The sequence below is a fragment of the Mytilus californianus genome, unplaced genomic scaffold (genome assembly GCF_021869535.1).
Source record: "Mytilus californianus isolate M0D057914Y unplaced genomic scaffold, xbMytCali1.0.p SCAF_7, whole genome shotgun sequence".
Lineage (NCBI taxonomy): Eukaryota > Metazoa > Mollusca > Bivalvia > Mytilida > Mytilidae > Mytilus > Mytilus californianus.
Genome location: NW_026262723.1, coordinates 97852758 through 97872221, shown reverse-complemented (window position 1 = coordinate 97872221; position 19464 = coordinate 97852758). Strand labels below are relative to the sequence as shown.

At 31.9% G+C, this 19464-nt stretch overlaps 1 protein-coding gene across 1 annotated transcript in view; it reads left to right on the top strand.

The window, feature by feature from the left end:
• The first annotated feature begins 105 nt into the window (after positions 1 to 105).
• LOC127708822 (UBX domain-containing protein 8-like) overlaps positions 106 to 19464 on the top strand; it is a 46135-nt gene continuing 26776 nt past the window's right edge. The window contains exons 1-2 of the mRNA XM_052213974.1: positions 106 to 242; positions 7534 to 7665. Coding sequence (XP_052069934.1) covers positions 176 to 242; positions 7534 to 7665 — 199 coding nt within the window. The 5' untranslated portion in view covers positions 106 to 175. The remainder of the gene's footprint in view (positions 243 to 7533; positions 7666 to 19464) is intronic.

Genomic DNA, 19464 nt, shown 5'->3' with positions numbered 1-19464 from the left:
AGTCGATCCAAAATTATTCCATCTAATGTTTATAATTATAAAAAACCTTTGAGATAGAAATCATGAGAATTATAGAAATTACTATAATTTTAAACTTCTTTACGGATCTATTTCCCCCTATTTTTGGAAGATCCCAAGTCTTATTTTGTAAACAAACCATTGATCGAGATCCGTGATGGAGTTTATAGCTACTGTGTTGGTGTTGATGTCAAGTGCCTTTTTATTTGTATACTTCCAAGCAGGTTGTTCGTTAATGAATATGGATCTCATTAAAAGTCGTGTCCATTGAATAAAAACGCAGTTGTTATGGACAGGTGTCCCAAATGTAATGTAAAAAGTCGTTTACGGATGGAATCCGGAATATTCAAAAGTTCTAGATTTTGTACTTATGACAATAAATAGAACAATTTATGTATATTTAACTGGTACCTTTATGTATAAAAAATTCCTTAACGAACAGACTTTGAGCTCCGTGCTATGTCATATGGAACTCCTACGGAGAACTGCAGATTAATTTTCAAAATTTCACCTTTTATTGATTTATTTGTACTCAATTTCATATGGCACATACATTTTCATAGTAAAGTTATATTCATCCAAAGTTTTAGATTGAGCCAGGATGTCATTATAAAAGTAGATATTTTTAGAGGATCCCTGTACAAAGAATATAATTTATTTTATAGAATATATACATACAGATAAGATAGATGTGTACTCTTTATACCCTAGGGATTTATTAAAATGGTTTGATGATCATGATGTGGGCTACATGTATATGTCAACAAGACAGCAGCCTGATCCCGAACCTGAGGTCAAAACATGACACAATTTTCTTTGGATGCTTGTGTTTCTTCCTTAATGTGGTACTCTGTTTCTCCTAATAATATCTCACAGACTTATATATGCACTTGTAAAGCCATTGAAAGGCATCATAGTTTTTTAATTGATATTCTCAGACTAACAAATTCGAACTTTATTGATTTTGAAACATGGAATGTACATGTATTAATATACAAAATATAAATTTTCTCAATATTATGCAACAATTACAGAACCAAAATTGATTTTGACATAATGTAGTCATGAAGAATGGGTAACATTAGAAGATACAGCAATTATACAACAAGAAACCCCCCCCCCAAAAAAAAAAAAAATTATATAAAGATAATTCAAGAAAGACAAGTGCCCATGCCATATTAAGTTGAATTCTGAATAGCTTTGTGTTTCTACAAGTTGTGAAAGATTTCAATAGAAATTATAAAAAACTTATAAATATATAAATTATAAAATCATTTTGATTTATTCTTTGAACATGTTGAACACTCAGGTTCATTGATCTCTTATTATAATTAAAAATAAAGGTTGATTTATCTACAGTCTCCAAGTTAGCAACATGTGATAAAAAGTATACAATAATAACTTATTGGATTGTGAAATAAATGTTCAAATAATCTAAAGTGATCTTTGTTCTGAATAAAAGTCGTATTTAAATTCGGAAATGGAAAGATATCATACATTTACATTATTTAGGTTTAAAAACCATTTTCTGTTGTTTTTTGAGAGGAAAAAACGGTATGCCTCATTAAATTCCTTGCTATTGTAATTTGGTCATAATAAGAATGTATATGTTTTTCAAATTTAGTTGAAAGATTTTCATTATAATGTGCCAATAGCAAGGGCTTAATTTGTAATGTGCAGGGAGATGATAGTTAGTTTTGAATTGATTTATTTATGGAATATATTTTCTACAAAACTATGAATTAGATATATGGTCTAAGGGTAGGTCATTGTTGAAGGCCATACGTTGACCTATAGTTGTTAACTTCTATGTCATTTGGTCTCTGGTGGAGAGTTGTCTCATTGGCAATCATACCACATCTTCTTATTTTTATATTATAATATTTTATTATAATCCAGAATTTAGGACAAAATCAAACGTTATCAATCAATGGAATAAGTGAAAAACAACTCCATATGTATACCACAGTAAACCCACATTCACAATATACCCACATTCAAGATTATCTAGGATTCAATAATACCATCAAATATGTAAAAAATCAAGTTTGTATGTGATTATATTAATCTTGAGCACAATGACGTACCAGTGATAAAACTGGATTAAGCTCATTATTGAAAAGACTTTATAATACAACAAATAATTAAAACTAATTTTATAAAAGCTGCTCTTTATATACTGTCGATTCATTTATTTTCGTGGGTACCAATTTTCGTGGATTGAGGAAAACTTGCAATTTCATGGATACTTGATTTTGTGGTTTTGCCATACAATCTTAAAGATAATGTGTAATTCGTTGAACCTTTAAATTCGTGGTTTACCTGCCCATGAAATCCACGAAAATTGGTTTGATTGATTGATTGTTGGTTGCTTAACGTCCAGTGGCAAATATTTCATGCATATTCAGGACGAGAACAAGTTAACAATAAATACAATAGGTAGGTTCTGTAATAGGGGCTTCCGGGATTAAGGTCGGAGAAATTTGGACTGCCACGGGAAATGAGGGTATATTGGATAGGGACAGAAATTTAGCCTTGCAACAGGTCACCTACGGACCCCTCAAAGAGTTGTTGCAAGGGTTCTTAACGTGCAAAGAGCGTGGCACTCTCTTGACACGAGGCATCGGATTTAACGTCCCCATTCTGACCGGACGTGGCTGCAAATTTGTACATCCCGCACAGCCAAACGGACGCCCCACTTTAGCAAGGGTTTTACTGCCGGTCGGAGGAAGACCAATGGTGACCATACTTCTATTCCCCAGTCACCCTTGGGGCGAAAATTGGTACCCAACGAATAATAATGAATCCAAAGTATAGCCTTTTTGTTAAGTTTAGAAATGCCATTAAGGAAATTGGAAATATATGTAATTTAGCATGACAAATTATATAATGTACAGAAAAAACTACTTAATTTTCATATAGTAAGCTGCCCTATATCCTTGTATCCTATCAAAATTTATTCCTCTTTACAAAAATATAAATGAATGTAATTATGAGGCCACAAAGGTGATTATCTGATCATCTGTCTACATCCCTTTTGTAAATGTCAAAACATTGTTCAAGAAGGATATAATTTTACAATTGTCATAGTTTTAAGTTATTAGTAAGATATATAACAGGACTTAAATAGGAGTGTGACATGTGTGTGTTCCTAGCATAATCTATTATGTCTAAAGGATATAATTACAATTAGGTGGGGATAATCCATGATTTCTGTTAAATAGAAAAATGCAGCATATTTGCAGTATAAAGCTTTCATGTACTAACCAATTTTCTAATTTTCTTGTAATTGTACAGGTTATTTTAGTTATTTCAAGATCTTTAAAAAAAAATATAAGATATGGAAATAAATGTAAATCAGGTAAATCAGTACGAGTCATGTGACTTTACCATAGATTTACCTTAGTTGCACCCGAGTAATTTTAGTTTCAGCATAGAAGTACTAGTTAATATTGATAATATATTTACCATGATTTACCTTAGTTGCACCTGAGTAATTTTAGTTTTCAGCATGGAAGTTCTAGTTTATATTGACAATAGTTTCAGAAACCTAACACTTTTAAACAGATATTTATGAATTCAAATTAAAATATATAATTTGCAAGAAAAATTGTTAATATGTGAATGGTTTATGCTACAATTATTTCCTTACATCTAGTATATGAAATGCCCATGAACTTAAATAATGCACCATCAAAACTGAAGACCTATAAAATAATGTTTTTCTGCATAATTTTGTTACTAACGATGTTTAAGCTCCTGCTGCTGCTGAGGGAGCATTAAGTGTTACCCTTGTCTGTCTGTCTGTCTGTATGTCCTTAAGTACATACATCCCAAATATAGATTCTGTTTTCTAACTTTCATTTGCCTCTACCAAATGTTATGAAACTTATACACAATGCTTAATACCTCAAAACACAGATCAAATTTGGATTTTGGGTGGCGTCACTTCTACCGTTCTGGAATTATGCCCCTTTATATATGGAAAAATTGCTGAATTTTTCGTTTCCATTCTCTAACTTTTGTTTGCCTCAACCAAATATTATGAAATTATACATGATGCTTATTACACAATGTACAACAAAACCCAGATCAAGTTTGAATTTGGATGGTGTCACTTTTACTGTTCTTGAGTTACACCCTTTTATAACGTTATATGCAAGCAGGGGCATCATCTGTGTCCCATGGACACATTCTCCATTTATTTTTCACACAGTTTGCTAGTCCAAAATTGAAATAACATGTATGCCCATCCTGAGGTTCACATTAAGAACTAAAAAAGTATATTGTTTGAGAAATATGCATGTATGCCCATCCTAAGATTTACTTTGAGAACTAAAAAAGTATATTGTTTGAGAAGTATGCATGTATGCCCATCCTGAGATTCACTTTAAGAACTAGAAAAGTATATTGTTTGAGAAGGATGCATGTATGCCCATCCTAAGATTCACTTTAAGAACTAAAAAAGAATATTGTTTGAGAAATATGCATGTATGCCCATCCTAAGATTCACTTTAAGAACTAAAAAAGTATATTGTTTAGTGTAAACATATTTTATTAATTAAATTCAGGTTAAGTAATGTACACAAATTGGCATTTACATATTAATACAAGTGAATAGTTAATAGGATCCAGAAACAAGCTGTTAGCTTATATTAATCTGTTTCCTAGTATATTGTTTGAGAAGGATACATGTATGCTCATCCTAAGATTCACTTTAAGAATTAAAAAAGTATATTGTTTGAGAAGGATACATGTATTCCCATCCTAAGATTCACTTTAAGAATTAAAAAAGAATATTGTTTGAGAAGGATACATGTATGCCCATCCTAAGATTCACTTTAAGAACTAAAAAAGTATATTGTTTGAGAAGGATACATGTATGCCTATCCTAATTTTAGAACTAGAAAAGAATATTGTTTGAGAAGGATACATGTATGCCCATCCTAAGATTCACTTTAAGAACTAAAAAAGTATATTGTTTGAGAAGGATACATGTATGCCCATCCTAAGATTCACTTTTAGAACTAGAAAAGAATATTGTTTGAGAAGGATACATGTATGCCCATCCTAAGATTCACTTTGAGAACTAAAAAAGTATATTGTTTGAGAAGGATACATGTATGCTCATCCTAAGATTCACTTTAAGAATTAAAAAAGAATATTGTTTGAGAAGGATACATGTATGCCTATCCTAATTTTAGAACTAGAAAAGAATATTGTTTGAGAAGGATACATGTATGCCCATCCTAAGATTCACTTTTAGAACTAGAAAAGAATATTGTTTGAGAAGGATACATGTATGCCCATCCAAAGATTCACTTTAAGAACTAAAAAAGTATATTGTTTGAGAAGGATACATGTATGCCCATCCTAAGATTCACTTTTAGAACTAGAAAAGAATATTGTTTGAGAAGGATACATGTATGCCCATCCTAAGATTCACTTTGAGAACTAAAAAAGTATATTGTTTGAGAAATAGGCATGTATGCCCATCCTAAGATTCACTTTAAGAATTAAAAAAGTATATTGTTTGAGAAAGATACATGTATGCCCATCCTAAGATTCACTTTAAGAACTAGAAAAGTATATTGTTTGAGAAGGATACATGTATGCCCATCCTAAGATTCACTTTAAGAACTAAAAAAGTATATTGTTTGAGAAATAGGCATGTATGCCCATCCTAAGATTCACTTTAAGAATTAAAAAAGTATATTGTTTGAGAAGGATACATGTATGCCCATCCTAAGATTCACTTAAAGAACTAGAAAAGTATATTGTTTGAGAAGTATGCATGTATGCCCATACTGAGATTCACTTTAAGAACTAGAAAAGTATATTGTTTGAGAAGGATACATGTATGCCCATCCTAAGATTCACTTTAAGAACTAGAAAAGTATATTGTTTGAGAAGGATACATGTATGCTCATCCTAAGATTCACTTTAAGAACTAAAAAAGTATATTGTTTGAGAAGGATACATGCATGTCCTGGATTAAATTAAACTTCCTGCAGGAATAAATGTGAATGAATTGAAATACAACTACAACAAAACGTATCCATAAAAAATCTACTTTGCCTGAAAGGACTAAAACTGATATTTACAAAATCCAACAATACAATTCCTAAACTTGATCTTAGATTTTTTGTAAATTTGTTTGTTTGATAAACCTTAAATAAAATTGAGAATGGAAATGGGGAATATGTCAAAGAGACAACAACCCAAACAAAAAGCTCAGCAGACAACATTAATTATGTGGTTGAAAAAACCCCAAAAATAAACCTTATTTCCAGAATGTCTCTTTCATTTTTATACCCCATGGAACAAAGTTCTATAGGGTATAATGTTTTTGACCTGTCCTTCTGTCTGTCTGTCCGTCAGTCCGTCTGTCAGTCCTGTTCTTATCATGACGAACTCCTCTGAAACCACACAACAGAATTTCATGAAATTTTGTAGATAATAAGGACATACTATGTTGATGTGCATATCAACAGGAAATTTTTATTTAACTTTTTTTCTAGGAGTTATGCCCTTTGAACTTAGAATTTGGGCCTAAATTGGTACTGCAACAGTTTGTCATCGCAACTCCTCTGAAACCACACAACAGAATTTCATGAAACTTTGTAGTAAATTAGGACATTCTATGTAGATGTGCATATCATCAGGAAATTATGATTACATTATGCCCTTTTGAACTTAGAATGTTGGCCTATTCTTCTTTTATTTTTATTGGAGGTCTTTATAGTGATATGTAATAAAGTATCAGTCTTTGTCATGTATTTAGTGATGTGCAGGGTTGTTTTTTAATTTTGTATTGCATTTAGAATTCAAATTTTCAGACTGATTAATTGTTGGTGTTTAACACCACTTTCAGCACTATTGGCTATATCATTGAGGTCAGTTTGTGCCTGGAGAGAACCATCATTCTTTGGCAGGAAAACTGGCAATCCTTGTCAATTAAGATTGGAGTCAGTTGCACATACCAAGTGTGAGGATTTGAACTCACAACTTCAATGTTGACTACTTGACCAACGATTTCCTTGTTTCCATTTATTCCAAGATATCATTTCTAGTTTGTTCTTGAATCGGTCTTATACTGTAAAGCTTCATACTTAGTTTGATCTGTATCCATTTGTATGTGTTAATGTATGTTGTGGATATTTAAAGTTAAATACTTGAAAAATACAGTTCAAATTTTCATAATAAATATTTTGACTTATTCTTCTTTATTTTCAGAACCATTTATAATGCACCTGCGAAGTGCAGGGTTTTGGACTCACAACCTCAGTGTTGACCACTTGACCATCAATTTCCTTGTTGCCATTGTTTCCAAGACATCATTTATAGTTTTCTCTTAAACCACTCTAATATTGTAAAGCTTCAGACTTAGTTTTATCTATATCTATATGTGTATGTTAATGTACATGTATGTTGTGGATATTCAATGCTCGATACTTGAGAAATACAGTTCAATTTTTATAAGTAAATATTTTGACTAATTTTCTTTAATTTCAGAACCATGGATGTTGGTTCAAATTTTGGTCAAGGCATTGCTTCTGTTGGCCTGTCTGACTTTTGTGATACAGTTTGTAGGAAAACGACTGTGGAGTATGTTCTCACACTACAGGTCCCAGACTTCCAAACATGGTAAGACATATGTACAAGTTACAGGTCCCAGACTTCCAAACATGGTAAGACATATGTACAAGATACAGGTCTAAGACTACCAAACATGGTAAAACATATGTACAAGATACAGATCTAAGACTACCAAACATGGTAAAACATATGTACAAGATACAGGTCTTATACTACCAAACATGGTAAGACATATGTACAAGATACAGGTCCAAGACTACCACAAATGGTAAGAATTATAATCAAGATACAGGTCCAAGACTACCAAACATGGTAAGAATTATAATCATGATAAAGGTCCAAGACTACTACACATGGTAAGAATTATAATCAAGATAAAGGTCCAAGACTACCACACATGGTAAGAATTATGTGTACATATAAAGGTCCAAGACTATCAAACATGGTAAGATTATGTACACAGATACAAGTTCTAGAATACCAAAAAAATTGTGTGCAAGGTACAAGTCCATGACTACCAAAACATGTAAGACTCATGTGCAAGATACTAGTCCCAGGCTGCAAAAAGGAAATATTTGTGTGTTAGATACAAGTCCCAGACTACCAAACAAGGTTGACTTATGTCTAAGGTACAAGTCCAAGACTACCAAACAAGGTTGACTTATGTCTAAAGTACAAGTCTCAGACTACCAAACAAGGTTGACTTATGTCTAAGGTACAAGTCTTAGACTACCAAACAAGGTAAGGCTCATGTGCAAAATATATGTTATAGACTAGAAGAATGAGTAGCTGAGACGTATAGTACACCCCACATACCCTTTTATCCCATTATATTTTTTGACAAAGCTATCATGATTAGTATCGTTACGCTATTTCATGGAGAGATAAGTAGATTTGACAAATATCTAATGTTTTCATGGCTATGGTTTTAAGAGCACCTGTGAACCAACCCCAATGATTGTGAACCAACCCCAATGATTGTGAACCAACCCCAATGATTGTGAACCAACCCCAATGATTGAATGTGTAGGATTACTAAAGAAAATAAAATCATTTGCAATGTACACTTCACAAACTACTGATCAAGGTAAGACTCAACTGAGGTTTTGACTTATAAAAACTTGCACATCTTCCTTTGTTATACAGATAGATTAGTACACCATGGTTTGCTGTTTGGACCAAGAAATTCTTTTTTTTTTTTATTTTTATACTAAAATTGTGTTATCAAGTTCAGTGCACAAATATCATAAACAAGTTAACTTTTTATTCCAGAGAACCCATTTTCCAAAAAAAATGTTAGTTCATGAATTGCATGTTTACTATATGTGTACTTTCGTTTTTTATACGACCGCAAACAAATTTTGCGGTCAGATATTGGTATGACGTTGGAGTCGTTGTCGTCATCGACATACGAAGACATATTGGTTTTCGCACTCTTACTTTTGTTCAAGTGTATGGATCTCTATGAAATTTTACCATAAGGTTCAATACCACAAAAGGAAGGTTGGGATTGATTTTGGGGGTTATGGTACCAACAGTTAAGGAATAAGGGGCCAAAAAGGGGCCAAAAATAAGCATTTTTGTAACTTCCAGACATAACTTGTGTGTTAGTGTATGGATCTCTCTGACATTGTACCACAAGGTTCCATATCACAAAGGGAATGCTTGGATTGATTTTGGGGGTAATTGCCTCCAAATTTTAGGAATTAGGGGCCAAAAAAGGGGCAAAAAACAAGCATTTTTCTAGTTTCATGACAATAACTTGTGTGTAGGTGTATGGATCTTTCTGAAATTGTACTACAAGGTTCCATATCACAAAGGGAAAGCTGGAATTGAGTTTGGGGGTAATTGCCCAAAACGTTTAGGAATAAGGGGCCAAAAATAAGCATTTTTCTAGTTTCCAGACGATAAATTGTGTTCAAGTGTATTGATCTCTCTGAAATTGTACTGCAAGGTACCATACCACAAAGGGAAGGCTGGGATTGATTTTGGGGGTAATTGCCTCAAAATTTTAGGAATTTGGGGCCAAAAAAGGGGCCAAAAATGAGCATTTTTCTAATTTCCAGACAATAACTTGTGTTCAAGTGTATGGATCTCTCTGAAATTGTAGTGTACTGCAAGGTACCATACCTCAAAGGGAAGGCTGGGATTGAGTTTGGGGGTGATGAATCATAAGGGGGTTCAAAAAATTTGGGGGGGGGGATTTTTTTTTCCATTTTTTTCTTTAAAATTTTCCATTTTAAATTGGTTATTTCTGATTTATATATAAAAGCAAATAATAATGATATGGTTTGAATAGGTAAATTAAAAATTTTAAGTTCTTAGACCACATTCATTCTGTGTCAGAAACCTATGCTGTGTCAAATATTTAATCACAATCTAAATACAGTGCTGTATCAAGCTTGAATGTTGTGTCCATACTTGCCCCAACTGTTCAGGGTTCGACCTCTGCGGTCGTATCAAGCTGTGCCCAGCGGAGCATTTTATTTTTATATGAAAATAAATATTAATTTTGTTATATCTGATATGGGTTAATAGATACATCAGACTTATTAATTTGTGTTTTCTTTTTGTGAATATTGTGTTTAAGCACATGGAAGATACTTACCATATATGTTTGAAAGAAATTTAATATAGAACAGGCTATTATTTCAACTTGGAATTATTTTTAATTATGGAATTTGCTTAATTTCTTGTGCTTGAAAATTTTAATAAATTCCATGTTTATTCTGTATTTTAATGTTCTGTGCGGCGCACAACACTTTCTATTACAAAGAAGAATGCACATTTTCAATAGAATGTACTGTCCGGCGCACAACACTATCTATACAAAATACATTGTATGGAAAGTGTTATGCACCTCTCAAAACATTATAATACAGAATAAACATGGAATTTATTAAAAATTTCAAGCACAAGAAATTATGCAAATTCCATAATTAAAAATAATTCCAAGTTGAAATAATAGCCTGTTATAGGTACATTTTTTACACTTGAGAAGTTTTATTTGTTATAATAAGTATAATGGTTTACTTTTATAAATTTTGACTTGGATGGAGAGTTGTCTCATTGGCACTCATACCACATCTTCTTATATCTATATAATTGCTTATATCCACTTATTGGAACTCTGGTGGATAGTTGTCTCATTGGCAATCATATCACATCTACTTATTTTTATATATACATATATATATAAACCATTTATCCTCTTTTTAGTGATATTTTTTATGTCCCACTTCAAATGTTAACTAGAGCAAATAATTTTACCCTTGTTTGTCAATATTGTACATTTATAGATCTGTTAAATCTGTTAAATCTGATTTGAATATCTTCCAATCTACATTTAGGCATACATCTTTGTATTGGTTCATCATATGCATATATACAAAAAATTGTTTACTAAAAATCTCTTACACTTGATAAAGAACAAAAGTTTACAAAATTTCTTTATTGAGTTAACCATGTATTTGATTACAAAAAAAGAGAGCATAGATGTGTTTGATAAGGCCCCAATATTGGCCCCTATTTCTAGCTTGATTTAAAATTAGAATTAAATGGTAAATGTTCATTATCACAATTTATCATAGCTTTAACAATGACAAGGTAGGAAAAACATGGTCGTAAAGATTTTTCACTCACAGTACAAATTTTGCTATATATTTCATATAAAAATACATTTTTATGTCCTCGCCGTAGCGGAGGGGGCATTAAGGTGTAATACCACCAAATCATAGTAAGTCACATCCGGTTGCATACGAAAATAGGTCGAAAAAAAATATTCCCTTGAATTTGACAGTTGTAGGTAATTGATCCTACATTTCATTGCAGTAAAACATTTCTGGGTCATAAACATATATCTTGGGTATTTCAAAGCACCATTATTTTTTTATTTGGGGTTTCTATAGAATATTTTGGAAACTTGAGGTTACATGGTTACTAAAGCTTGTACACAGGTTAAAAAAGGGGGAAAATTTGATTGGTTAACTTCCAGTGATGGTTATTTTCTTATATGCAATGAAATGTTATGTGAATTTTTTTCTATAGTACTGGACAGGATAAAACTTTACTCATGCCAAGTATTTCTTTATTTGAAACAAAGATAAATTCTGCACAATTTTTTGAAAAGTGCAAATTTAACAAAGACTAATAGTGGAAAATCAATGGTGGTATTACACCTAATATTGGAAGCTGTACATGCACTTTTGACCTTGTGAGTACTCTCATGTGTTAAAATTTCTTGCTATTTAAGTGAAATAATACAAATAATGAAATATTCTGAGTGGATTGAGTCTCCAAAACACATTTAATGAGAAAATTTCCTTGAAATAGGACTTTACCATGAATATTAGTTGACAGAACAAGCCATACTTTGAGTTTTGGAGAGCTTTTTCTCCTTATTTCTTATATTCTGCTATACTAGAAAATTTTTCCCAAGAAATACTTTAACAAATATATAGTTTGAAATAAATGAAATTATTTTTAAAGCAGTAACAACAAATTATTCACCAAAAGAGAAGCTTTTTATGTCCCTCTCTGGAATGCGGCGTAAATTTAAGTTTTACGTAAGGACTTATTGAAACCTCCTTGGAGACAGTAAACTTTTATACGGATAGTTCATTCAGCTTGAATACTTCAATTAATCATTTATATAACATTTCTATCATAAATGAATGAAAGTTACCCCCAATTTTTTATTTATTAGCCTAAAAAGTAGAAATTTTGAGGAAATGAGAGGTATAAATGGACCAAAAGAGACCTTATAAGGAAGACAAAGAGGTCCATTAGTAGTATTTATCATCCTAAAGTCATCTCTTGTATCACATTCAACTGTTTGTAGGCAGATGAGATAAATATTTGATCATTTATTGGTCCACACTATATTCTATCATGATGTGGCTTGGTTTGGATTTTTTCGAAGAAATTTTGCTCGAATCGCTGTAGATGTCGTCTTACATTATACTAGATTTTTCTCAAACTATTGAACTGATTATGACAAAACTTGACAGGAATGCTTGAAATAACCAGTATTACAAAGGAAAAAAGTCACATTCAGTTTATTTAACAAAAAAGACTTCTTTAGGTGTAATACCACCAAATCATAGTAAGTCACATCCGGTTGCATACGAAAATAGGTCGAAAAAAAATATTCCCTTGAATTTGACAGTTGTAGGTAATTGATCCTACATTTCATTGCAGTAAAACATTTCTGGGTCATAAACATATATCTTGGGTATTTCAAAGCACCATTATTTTTTTATTTGGGGTTTCTATAGAATATTTTGGAAACTTGAGGTTACATGGTTACTAAAGCTTGTACACAGGTTAAAAAAGGGGGAAAATTTGATTGGTTAACTTCCAGTGATGGTTATTTTCTTATATGCAATGAAATGTTATGTGAATTTTTTTCTATAGTACTGGACAGGATAAAACTTTACTCATGCCAAGTATTTCTTTATTTGAAACAAAGATAAATTCTGCACAATTTTTTGAAAAGTGCAAATTTAACAAAGACTAATAGTGGAAAATCAATGGTGGTATTACACCTTAAGCTTTACCCTTATCCGTCCGTACGTCCCAAAGTTGGTTTCCGTTCTCTAACTTTAGTTTGCCTCAACCAAATATTATGAAACTTATACACAATGCTTAATATCACAAAACACAGATCAAGTTTGAATTTTGGTGGCGTCACTTTAAACGTTCTAGAGTTATGCCACTTTACAATTGGAAAAATTGCTGAATTTTTCATTTCCGTTTTTCTAACTTCAGTTTGCCTCAACCAAATGTTATGAATCTTATACACAAAACTTATTACCACAAAATACAGATTAAAACTGAATTTTGGTGGTGCCACTTTAACAGTTCTAGAGTTATGCCCTTTACAAATGGAAAAATTGCTGAATTTTTGGTTTCTGTTCTCTAATTTAAGTTAACCTCAACCAAATGTTATGAAACTTATACACAATGCTTATTACCACAAAACACAGATCAAGTTTGAATTTTGGTGGTGTCACTTTAACTGTTCTAGAGTAATGCCCCTTTAAAAACGGAAAAATTGCTGAATTTTTCGTTTCCATTCTCTAACTTAAGTTTGCCTCAACCAAATATTATGAAATTTATACACAATGCTTAATATCACAAAACACAGATCAAGTTTGAATTTTGGTGGCGTCACTTTAAACGTTCTAGAGTTATGCCACTTTACAATTGGAAAAATTGCTGAATTTTTCATTTCCGTTCTCTAACTTCAGTTTGCCTCAACCAAATGTTATGAAACTTATACACAATGCTTATTACCACAAAATACAGATAAAAACTGAATTTTGGTGGTGCCACTTTAACAGTTCTAGAGTTATGCCCTTTACAAATGGAAAAATTGCTGAATTTTTCGTTTCTGTTCTCTAATTTAAGTTAACCTCAACCAAATGTTATGAAACTTATACACAATGCTTATTACCACAAAACACAGATCAAGTTTGAATTTTGGTGGTGTCACTTTTACTGTTCTTCATTTATGTCCCTTTATAATTTTAAATGATATGCAAATGGGGGCATCATCTGTGACCCATGCACACTTTCCCCATTTATTTTTATGCCCCGGCCGTAGCGGAGGGGGCATTAAGTTATACCCTTGTCCGTACGTACGTCCAGAAATTGGTTTCCGTTCTCTAACTTAAGTTTGCCTCAACCAAATGTTATGAAACTTATACAAAATGCTTATTACCACAAAACACAGATCGAGTTTGAATTTTGGTGGCATCACTTTAACTGTTCTAGAGTTATGTCCCTTTACAAATGGAAAAATTGCTAAATTTTTGGTTTCCGTTCTCTTACTTCAGTTTGCCTCAACCAGATGTTATGAAACTTATACACAATGCTTATTACCACAAAAACAGATCAAGTTTGAATTTTGGTGGCGTCACTTTTACCGTTCTAGTTTTTAAATATTGGAGGTATTTGTTTTGAAACTTTACATTTCAGCATCCTATCTTGAAAAAATGGACTTAAAAGATTTTAATTGTTTGAATTTGTATTTTCTATCGAAAAAAAAAACTAATGTTCTGTAAAATGTTCACTTATTCTTTTTTCAAATATTGTATCAATGTTAAGATATGTAATTGATCTATAACAAGAATCGTATTACTTCTTTTTTTCCCCCCACACACAACGCGTTGTGGGGGACATAGAAAAACCGGCTTCTGTCTGTCAGTGCATGGGTCCGCCAGTCCGGTCTTGTTAGCTCTCTCATGTGTACAATTCTTGCCAGATTTTTATGAAACTTATATCGTAGGTTTATATTAGCAATGTCTTGGACGAGTTCAAAAATCAGTGCCGATCAATTATTTTAAAAAGAGTTATGCCCCTTGGATATATCAATTATATGGAAAATTGCATCGTTAGCGCTCTCATTTGTTCAATTCTTGCAGATATTGATGAAACTTATATCATAGGCAATGTCTTGGACGAGTTCTAAAGTCAGTGCCGATCAATTATTTTTAAGAGAGTTATGCCCCTTGGAAATGCTAATTATGTGGAATATTGCATCGTTAGCACTCTCGTGTTCAATTCTTGCCAGATTCTTATGAATCTAATACCATAGGTTTATATCAGCCATGTCTTTGATGAGTTTGAAAATTAGTGCTGATCAATTATTTTTAAAAGAGTTATGCCCTTGGAAACTGTAGAAAATTGCATTGTTAGCGCTCTTATGTGTACATTTCTTGCCAGAATTTTATGAAACTTATGTCATAGGTTTGTATCAGCAATGTCTCTGACAATTCGTTCTGATCATATATTTTTAACGAGTTATGCCCCTTGGAAATAGTAATTACAATGGAAATCACATTGCATTTGCTCTGAAGCCTTCATTTCTCTAAGATATTGATAAAAAGTTTTTAAGAACAAAATAAAGTGCTTTTTTGTCTCGCCTTGACAGAGTCAAAAAGCGAGACATAGGTATGCTGTTTCCAGCGTCGGCGACGGCGGCAGCGGCGTCAACAATGTATTAGTTTGTGATTAGGTCTAGTTCATGGTGAACCACTAGTGGTAGGTCAATGATATTTGGTATGCAGTTGTATTAGCATTGGCACATCTCATTACCATGGAGATTATTTGGCCCCGCCCCCTCAGTCAAGGTCTATTGACTTTGAAACTTTTCATAGTTAACATGTATTAGTTTGTGATTAGGTCAATTTATGGGGAACCACTAGTGGTAGGTCAATGATATTTGGTATGCAGTTGTATAAGCATTGTCATATCTCATTTCCATGGAGATTATTTGGCTCCGCCCCCTTAGTCATGGTCTATAGACTTTGAAAATTTTGCTAAGTTAACATGTATTAGTTTGTGATTAGGTCAGTTCAAGGGGAACCATTAGTGGTAAGCCAATGTTAATTGGTGTTCAGTTGTATAAGCATTAGCACATTTCATTTCCATGGAGAATATTTGGCCATGCCCCCTCAGTCATGGTCTATTTACTTTGAAACTTTTGCTTAGTTTACATGTACAAGTTTGTGATTAGATCAGTTTAAGATGAACTGCTAGTGTTAAGTCAATGATATTTGGTGTGCAAATTTATTGGCATTTGCAAGTATCGTTTCCATGGAGATTATATAGCCCCACCCCTGATCATGGTTCATTGACTTTGAAACTTTTACATAGTTTACAAGTTAATGTTTGTGTTTAGGTTTGTTTAAAGGGAACGACTTATAATAAGTCAATGGTATTTGGTATGCAGTTGTATTAGCATTGGCACATCTCATTCCAAGGAGATTATTTAGCCATGTACCTTCAGTCATGGTTCATCGACTTTGAATATTTGCATAACTTACATGTTAAAGTATTGCTATTTTAATTTCAACATTTGCAGTATCAAAATTACAAAAAGGTGAGACATATCTCTGTGATAACAGTTTATTTAGTTATTGCCCTTGTACCTTGGATAAATAAAACATGTGCAAGACTGGGTACATTTGAACTCTGTTCTTTTATTTAATAAGACATGAAAGTAAATACCGGTATAACTTCCAAATTCAATTTTATAATCTTCCAGTTGATATTGGTAAAACATGAACATTTGAGTATTTTTCTGTTGTTATTATTTGCAAGATATATGAAATAAGCTTTAAATTATTTAGCAATTCTAAATTTTGAATTTTAACAACCAGAACGAAATATGTTTGACGTAAATATACAGTAAATATATGTTAAAAGACAAAACAACAATAAGAAAAAATCCCTGGTCAATCTGCAATATTTAGTTGATATTTTGCGACCCTCTAAAATAGTCCTATGACAAATGATACAACTTGAATAATGACATTTGATAATTTCTTTAACTTATGAAGTATATCTGTACTTATAAATCTGTCTAAACATGACATTAACTTTGAATTAAATGATCTTTATTGATAAACCAGGATAAAACCATGTTAGTACTTTAATTTTGACCTGTGTTATTACAGATAGTCTTAATGTACTACATACTCTGTTTATTTTGTATGTGGTTAACCAACTTCCTGAACTATTATATTAAATAAACGTATGTAAAAAAACACTTTCATTTCTTTCCTTTTACTGAGGTACATGTATTTCACAGTATTCAATAAGACTGACATCATTAAAACTGTTATCTTGATTATGTATACTTTTAGTTTATTAATATGGTGATTTGGTAATAAGAAAAAGGAAAATTTGAAAGATCTGAAAACAGAAAAAGTGTTCAGTCACAAAGTTGTTCAGAATTTAACTGACCAAACAAAAAATAATACAAGTAGAAGTTTTGCTTTTGTCATTTAGGCTCCAAACATATGGAAAATTAGCTTTCTTACATCCAAATGTATTATATATTTTAATTATAGTTACCAGACTTGGGGTAATTGTAATCATTAACTATTAGTTACATTAGAGTAACATCTGAACCCATGATGACAAAGACATATAATCTTTATACAATATACATATACGATACAGTTATCGGGGAGGTAATGACGTTGCTATCATAAACTGTTATTTTTTGTGAAATCAAACTGTGACATATTGGGGTACAGATGTATTTTTCCAATGTTTTTAAACAGTAGCTTGAAAACAAGAACATCAACCCCTCTTTTTTTCAAATGGCATTTGGCTTAATTATGTTTGAAGATTATTGGTACCAATTTTTATGAAAAACATCACTGATGAATCTTTTTAAAATTAGATAAATATACAGCAAAAATGCCTTTTTTCTTTTTTTCCCGCTAAAATCATGAAACTCTAATAAAAAAAAATTATTTCTTAACAATCATTGCACAAATATATAACATGGTTACATAAAGAAGACATTCAAAATGTTTTTATAAAAATCCTTTAAATCAAAAAAGTTAGGTCTGTCCAAAGGATAGAAATGTCCAAAAACTGAAATTTTTGAGTAAATGTCTAAAATTTTGACCTCATTTATCTCTTAAAGTAGCACATGAAAGTATGATTTTTATTACATATTTTAATTGTCTAGGTGAAAAATAGCTTGTATCTAATTTTTTGTAAAAAAATCACTGTGGGATCAAAACTGTATCATATCCCCTTAATATCAGTCATGTTCTATTTTCTTTGAAAATTTTGCATTGTTTTCATGTTAGAGTTGGGGTTTATGTCAGTTAAAGAGGGAAGCAATAATACTTAGTCCCTGGTATTTGTTATGCAGTTGAATTAGCATTGGTATCTTTCTTTTCCATAAATATTATTTAGCCCTGCACCCTCAGTCATGGTTCATTGACTTTGAAAGTTTTGCATAGTTCACATGTAAAAGCGTTGACTTTTTAATTTTAGCATTTGCATTATACTATCAAATTAACATGCATGCAAGACATATCTCTGATCAATAATTTAGATTGAAATAACGTTCTACTAAAAGTTAAAATAGTCATCCTGTAACAATCTTCGACTGCTAGTGAAATAATATACTAGTCTTAAATAATTGATTTCAGGTGAATTGAATATGTTTTAGTGCCCTTCCAGTGAAACCAAAATGGAATAATCAGTTTCTAGTCACATTTTTTTCTGTTTTGCCCTTATCAGTTGTTAGATAGTTGGTATAAGTCATATCAGAAGAAGTAACAGACCAAGTTATATTATGAAAACTATAAAAGACAGAAAAAATGATCAGCAGGGCAAGGAGTACAAATTTGTCTACTTCTTATGGGAGTTATTGCCCTTGAATGATGATTTTTACCAATTTTTGTCCTGACTGCAACTTTGGGATTACAATCTGGCAGGGATAGTATAAACTATTTGATTAAAGCTCCAAATTTCAGAAGGTAGTAGTAGACCTGGATACTTCATACCTTGTATGCATATGTCTTTTGTTAAGAAGTTTTGTCTTTCATATGACCATTGGTCTTGACCTCATTTTCATGGTACAGAGACTGCTTAGAAAAAAATTATGTTTTTTATGTCGTGTGATTTTCTAACTCATTATGAGTAAAAAGATAACAATATTTGGTGTATGGTATGATTGTAAGGTGTACATGTCTATCTGGCATAGTTCATCTGACCTTAAATTAGAAAAATGATCTGTAATCAACAAAAGTTAGTCAACAAAGAAGATATTGTCAGTAAATTTCTTATTGGAGATGTTGCCCTTGAATGATGATATTTACCCATTTTTTATACGACCGCAAACAAATTTTGCGGTCGTATATTGGTATGACGTTGGCATCGTCGTCGTCGTCCGAAGCCACATTGGTTTTCGCACTCTAACTTTAGTTTAAGTGAATGGATCTCTATGAAATTTTACCATAAAGTTCAATACCACAAAAGGAAGGTTGGGATTGATTTTGGGGGTTATGGTACCAACGGTTAAGGAACTAG